The sequence below is a fragment of the Terrapene carolina genome, unplaced genomic scaffold, assembly GCF_002925995.2.
Source record: "Terrapene carolina triunguis isolate 2854851 unplaced genomic scaffold, T_m_triunguis-2.0 Scaffold195, whole genome shotgun sequence".
Lineage (NCBI taxonomy): Eukaryota > Metazoa > Chordata > Testudines > Emydidae > Terrapene > Terrapene triunguis.
In genome coordinates this window covers 1512574-1519014 of record NW_020664546.1, presented here as the reverse complement: position 1 = coordinate 1519014, position 6441 = coordinate 1512574, and the positions used below count along the sequence as shown (strand labels likewise).

General features: G+C 51.9%; 1 protein-coding gene across 4 annotated transcripts in view; it reads right to left on the bottom strand.

Moving 5' to 3' along the window:
* The window catches only part of IPO9 (importin 9), a 195336-nt gene that overhangs the window by 98862 nt on the left and 90033 nt on the right, over positions 1–6441 (bottom strand). For all 4 annotated transcript variants that reach the window (XM_024192875.2, XM_024192880.2, XM_024192896.1 and 1 more), the window contains 2 exons: positions 6003–6061; positions 5247–5398 (listed from right to left, as the gene is read on the bottom strand). In XM_024192875.2, the coding sequence (XP_024048643.1) occupies positions 5247–5398; positions 6003–6061 (211 nt within the window). The remainder of the gene's footprint in view (positions 1–5246; positions 5399–6002; positions 6062–6441) is intronic.

The window sequence follows — 6441 nt, the reverse complement described above, 5'->3', positions numbered from 1 at the left end:
GAGCCACCATTGAAGGGAGTCCAGCACCGGCCGAGGTAACGTCACCACCGATTCTAGGGAGTCCCTGACTGGCCGATAAACCCGTGCCAACCAAGACTGGAGTGGGCGCAGTCTGAGTCTGGCGTGTCTCACCACGTAGGTACATGCTGCCATGTGCCCTAGTAATTTGAGGCAGCTTCTTGCTGTGGTGGTGGGGTAACGTTGGAGGCCAAGGATAAGGTTGGATATAGTCCGGAATCTGGCCTCTGGGAGATATGCTCTCTGGCGTGTGTCGAGTCCAGAACCGCTCCTATGAATTCGATATTTTGGGTTGGAGATAGTGTGGACTTGGCCTCGTTGAGTAAGAGGCCGAGCTCGAAGAAGGTTTGCCTGGCAAAGGCCACCTGAGCCTCCACTTGCGCTCTGGACCTGCCCTTGATGAGCCAATCGTCCAGGTAGGGAAACACCTGGATCCCGTGCCTGCGTAGGAAGGCAGCCACGACTGCCATGCACTTCGTGAAGACCCTTGGGGCTGCTGACAGACCAAAGGGCAGAACCATAAATTGTAGATGAGCGTTGCCCACGAGAAACCTGAGGTAACGCCTGTGCCGAGGAATTATCGCAATATGAAAGTATGCGTCCTTTAAGTCGAGGGCGGCATACCAGTTTCCTGGATCCATGGAAGGAATGATGAAGGACAGGGAGAGCATGCGGAACTTGAGCTTCTTCACAAACTTGTTGAGACCGCGCAAGTCTAGAATGGGTCTGAGGCCCCCTTTCGCTTTCGGTATTAGGAAATATCGAGAATAGAAGCCCTTGCCCCGTAGCTCCTGAGGAACCTCCTCTACTGCCCCTGATGCGAGGAGGGACTGAACTTCTTGAAGTAGAAGTTGCTCATGACAAGGGTCCCTGAAGAGGGACAGGGAGGGGGGCTGGTGGGGCGGGAGGGAGAAAAACTGGATAGATTATCCCTCCTTTACCGTGCAAAGCACCCAAGCGTCGAATGTGACCCGGGCCCACGCACGATAGAAGGGGGACAGACGTGACGAAAAGGTAAGGTTGGTAGGATCCAGAGTTCTGACCGGGAGGTCGTCCTCGACCGGGCCATCAAAATGGTGGTCTAGGCCCCTGTGTAGGCCTTGGTTGGGTAGAAGACTGTCCGAAGGGCTGCTGTTGTTGCCTCCTCCTGCCCGTTCTTGGCCTTCTGCGCAAGGCATCCCCTCGATTTTGAGGTTGGTACGGCCGAGGGGCCTGTGGTGGCCTAAACTGTCTCCGCTGAGTGACAGGGGTGTGGAGGCCTAGTGAACGGAGAGTGGTCCGTGAGTCCTTTTAGGCTATGAAGCCTCTTATCGGTTTTCTCCGAGAAGAGCGTGGGCCCTTCGAAAGGGAGGTCCTGGATCGTTTGTTGGACCTCGTGAGGGAGGCCGGATACTTGAAGCCAGGTTCCACGCCTCATGACCAGACCAGTCGCCAATGTGCGTGAAGCTGAATCGGCCGCATCCAGGGACGCCTGTAGAGAAGCCCGGGTAATCAATCTTCCCTCCTCAACCAGGGCTGAAAACTCAGTTCGCGACTCCTGCGGAAGGAGGTCCGTGAACCTAGACAAAGCCGAGCACGTGTTGTGTCCATACCGGCTCACTATGGCTTGCTGATTGGCAATGCGCAACTGCAGGCCCCCCGTTGAATAAACCTTGCGCCCGAACAGATCCAACTTTTTGGCCTCTCTATTCTTAGGCGTAGCCCCCTGAAAACCCTGGCGCTCCATCTGGTTGGCGGCATCCACCACCAGGGAGTCCGGGGGAGGGTGTGTATAAAGATGTTCATAGCCCTTGGTTGGAACGAAATATCGCCTCTCAGTCCTTTTGGCCGTAGGGGCCAAAGAGGCAGGGGTTTGCCACAAGGTGCGGGATGTGTCCGTAATGGTCTTTATGAGAGGTAGGGCTACCTTGGATGGGCCTGACGGGGTCAGAATATCAATCACCGGATCCGTGTCCACCTCGATCTCCTCAGTCTGGATCGAGAGGCTTTGGGCTGCTCGAGTAAGCAGTTGTTGGAGGATCCTATTGTCCTCCAGGGCCGGTGCCGTTGACGTTCCCGCTACTGCCTCATCCGGAGATGAGGAGGAAGAGATCCCTTGAAGAGGGCCTTCATCTACCCCCTCTCCCTCTATGAGGGCCTGCGGCACACGGTACTCAGGCTGCGCGGCCGGTGCAGACTCAGAATGCGGCACCGCGGCCAGTACCGGGGTCGACACCGAGCGACAAGGCGTGCTGGGTGGTGCCTGCAGTGCTGGGAGCAAGGTCCCCATCGGTGCCGCTGTCTGGCTAGGCGGTGCTGTGTCCCTCTGTGGCACACTCCTGTCAGACGGTGGTGCCGGTGGTGGTGGCATTAGCGGCGGTACCGCGGACGTCGAAGAGACAGATGCGGCTCGTGAGCGGGGTCCGTACGCCTGACCCACTGACTGGTGGTAGGCCAACGGCGTCCAGAACGGCCACTGGGGGGGCAGTTGCCACTGCTGCTGCTGCCACTGTGGTGGGTATGGCTGGGCACTCGTACGCGACGACGATCACCTACTTCTCGATCTGTTAGAGCGGTACGAGTCCACCTGCGAGTCCGAAGTTTCCAAGTAGGAGGACATAGGAGGCGTGGTACCCACTGTCGCCGTAGAGGGTGCTGTCTGCACCGGTGCCGCTCGAGTGGCGTGGCGAGAGCAATGCCGGTTTACCCCTAGATTGATAATGGGACCGAGCGGTAGCCAGAGGTTCTCTGCATTGGTGCAGCGACGCCGGCACCGGGAGGTTCAAGAGGTCTGAGGCGGCCTCGAACGCCTCCGGCGTCGATGGGAGGCACACTTCCTCCATCGTGTCCGGGGATCTAGGCCTTTCTGGACTCGACCGTACCCTCTCCGGGGCGGGAGTCAACGGGATGGCCGGATGAGTCTGTGGCACGAATTGTCCCGTAGTAGATGCGGACGGCGCTGGCCCTTTAGAGTCCCGGTGTGGAGAACAATCCCTCACTGGCCTGTTCTTTTTAACCGGCACTGGCGATGGGGAACGGTGTCTCACAGAGGACTGTTTCTTGTGCGCCGACTCTCACCGGTGCCGGGGTTTGGTGGCCTTGGCCTCACGACTCATCTCCGGCGCCGGAGCACTGCGCACCGAGGATGAAGTGCTCGGTGCCGTCTCAGTAGGCCCGGGATCTGATTGCGGCCGCAGGGCCGCCTCCATTAGGAGGACTTTAAGTCTCTGCTCTCTATCTTTGAGAGTCCTGGGGCGAAAAGCCCTGCAGATACTGTACCTGTCTTTTTGGTGGCTCTCGCCTAGGCACCTCAAGCACGAAGAGTGCGGGTCACTCTTCGGCATGAATTTCCCGCAGTCCCGGCAGAGTTTGAACCCTGGGGACCCGGGCATGCCCCAGCAGGGCAACGAAAACTTGGGAAACCCCCCCAAGTAATAACTAACTAAGCTAACACTTAACAACAAACTAACCATTTACAACAACAACGATGGAACACTGCTACGATTGCTGAAGAGCAAGCGAAGTTCCAGCTAGCCGTCACCGGCGGTAAGAAGGAACTGAGGGGGTGGAGGGTCGGCTGGCCCCTATATACAGCGCCATGAAGGCGCCACTCTAGGGGGCGCCGAAGCCGACCCTACGGACGCTACTATAGTAAAATCTTCCAGCTGGCGTGCACGCGGCGCGCACACACCTGCTTGGAATGGACATGAACAATCACTCGAAGAAGAACTAGGGGTTATCCGATATAATTAATAGGTAGCAGGTTTAAAACAAACAAAAGGAAGTATTTTTTCACACAACATACAGTCAATCTGTGGAACTCCTTGCCAGAGGATGTTGTGAAGGCCAAGACTATAACAGAGTTCAAAAAATAACTAGATAAATTCATGGAGAATAGGTCCATCAATGGCTATTAGCCAGGATGGGCAGGGATGGTGTCCCTAGCCTCTGTTTGCCAGAAGCTGGGAATGGGTGACAAGGAATGGATCACTTGATGTTTACCTGTTCTGTTCATTCCCTCTGGGGAATCTGGCATTGGCCACTGTCGGAAGACAGGATACTGGGCTAGATGGATCTTTGGTCTAACTCAGTATGGCCGCCCTTATGTTCTTATGTTTGTGACGGGGAGAGAGAGGGGGAGAAGGGCTTCAGCAATTACCAGCAGCGGTCAGAAAGGAATTCCATTCCCCACAGTGTATTCTCGGAGGGTTGTTTTTTTTTTTAAGTCTGCTTTCTCTGAAGCATCAGGGATGGCCATGACTGGAGACAGGCCACTAGGTGGGGTGAGCCAGGGCTCTGAGATAGCATCAGCAGTCTCTCTCTCTCTCGGGTCCTTGTCTGGCTGATTCTTGCTCACAGTCTCAGGATCTAACAGATCGCCATATGGGGGGTCAGGAAGAAATTTCCCCCCAGGTCAGAATGAAAGTGACCCTGAGGGTTTTTGCCTTCCCCTCCAGTGTGTGGGTATAGGTCACTTGCCAGGATTATCTGTGTCTCTCTCATTTGATCATTGCCCTGCCATTATCGGGGCCTCTAGCACTGGGTCACCTTGGTCCCTCCTATTCTCTGCCTGCGGCACACAATAGTATAGTCTCCTGTGGGACTCATTTACTTTGGTCTCATTTCTGTTGGGTTTAGTGTGTGGTGCTGGGTGGCGTTGGTGGCCTGTGATATACAGGAGGTCAGACAAGATGATCTAGTGGTTCCTTCTGGCCTTAACCTCTGTGACTAATAAACATAGGAAATAAACAGAAGACACCTATTCAGTTATGATTAAGGCTGTGAATCATTCACGGAAGTCATGGCTTCCGTGACCTCCATGAATTTTGCAGTGCTGGTGTGGCTGACCCCAGGACCACACCAGCAGCTGGAGAAGCCCCGGGCCAGCCGCTGCTCTGGCAGCCCCAGGCAGCTGGTCCCTGGCAGTGCCCTGGAGCAGTGGTCCAGGACTGCTGGCGGACCCCGCCCCCCTCAGCGGCAGTCTTCAGGAGCGCCCCCCTCCCAGCAGAGAAGATTTAGTCACAGGTATTTTTAGTAAAAGTCATGGACAGGTCATGGGGCCATGACTTTTTGTTTATTGCCCGTAACCTGTCCATGACTTTTACTAAAAATGCCCGTGACTAAAAGATAGCCTTAATCATAACTCCTTCCCACCCAAATCCTTTCTAGTGCTTCATCTGCTAGTTTTAATCTCTCATGTGAACAGTATTCCATTGTTTGCCTCTTTTACTTTCTACATGTTCACTTACCTGCTCCTCTGTGATCTGCATGTAGAGAATGATGTAATATATCAGCTCTGGCAAAGCTTTCTTCACTGTGCTTTTAAATTTGTGATTTTCCAGCAAGGCATGTACAAACTCAAATATGCTGAACACTAGGTTTTCAAAGCCCAACACTTCACCTGAACAAAGAAACAAGGGGAAAGTTTCACAACTGACTGTGTCGAATCATGGACCTGCATAAATGACTGGCAAATATTAATATTACAGTCTGTTAACAGGTCAGGCAGGATAATCTCTGGTCTCACTCCTGGGGTAGCGAGAGCTGGGACTACTGCTGAGACAACACTGTTCCACCTTAGGAGAAGCCTGCCACCCCTTGCATTTCATAGCACCCTCTTGGAATGATTAAGTGGCAACACTGTCCAGTTTTGACAGAAGTCCTGTGTTCTTCATGGCCAAGGAGATAAAAATTACACATATGGCCAGGGATTTTTTAACAGACAAGGAAATGATTGCATTTTTAAAAGAATGTAACCAGTGTCCCTTTAACAATAGCCTTACTCTTCAATGCTAGCTGGAAAATCAATGAACTACAATCCTTTGGTGTAACTCACAGAACGTCAAACCCCACTTCACCACCACAGTTGCATATAAGCGAACAGTATATACAGAAACAGGAATACAAATTTGTCTAGGTCATTGTTCTGAAATCAGTATTTGTTTAGATGCGTTTCCCTACTCTCTCCCTACAGAGAACAGAAGTGTATCATTACTAGCACTTACCATCAGAATCCACAGGGTCCTCTACCTCTTCTGTATAATTCACTTCTGTTCTCACATAGGTATAGCAAGTAGTTAAGTAAATAAGAGCACCTGTTTAGCTTACACATTATTAGAGGATTGCTTCTATTCAGTAACAAACCCACTCAAATTATTAAGTCTTTATATGATTTCCTAAAGCAAATTAGTTTTCACATTACAGCAAAAAGTCATCATTGTATTTCAAGTAGAATAATTAAACATGAAATGTATAAAAGCAAGAGTAACCTGTATTAATTTTTCCAAGTAGATTTGTTAAAGACAGACAACATAATTATGTTCATTGACAGATTTCAGATGACATCTTTTGATTCATTTTAAAAATCCACTGAGGATAGTGTGTGGATGAGGGAAGGTATGATCTAAAACTTCATTCTCACTAATGAGATTTTAATATCAATGG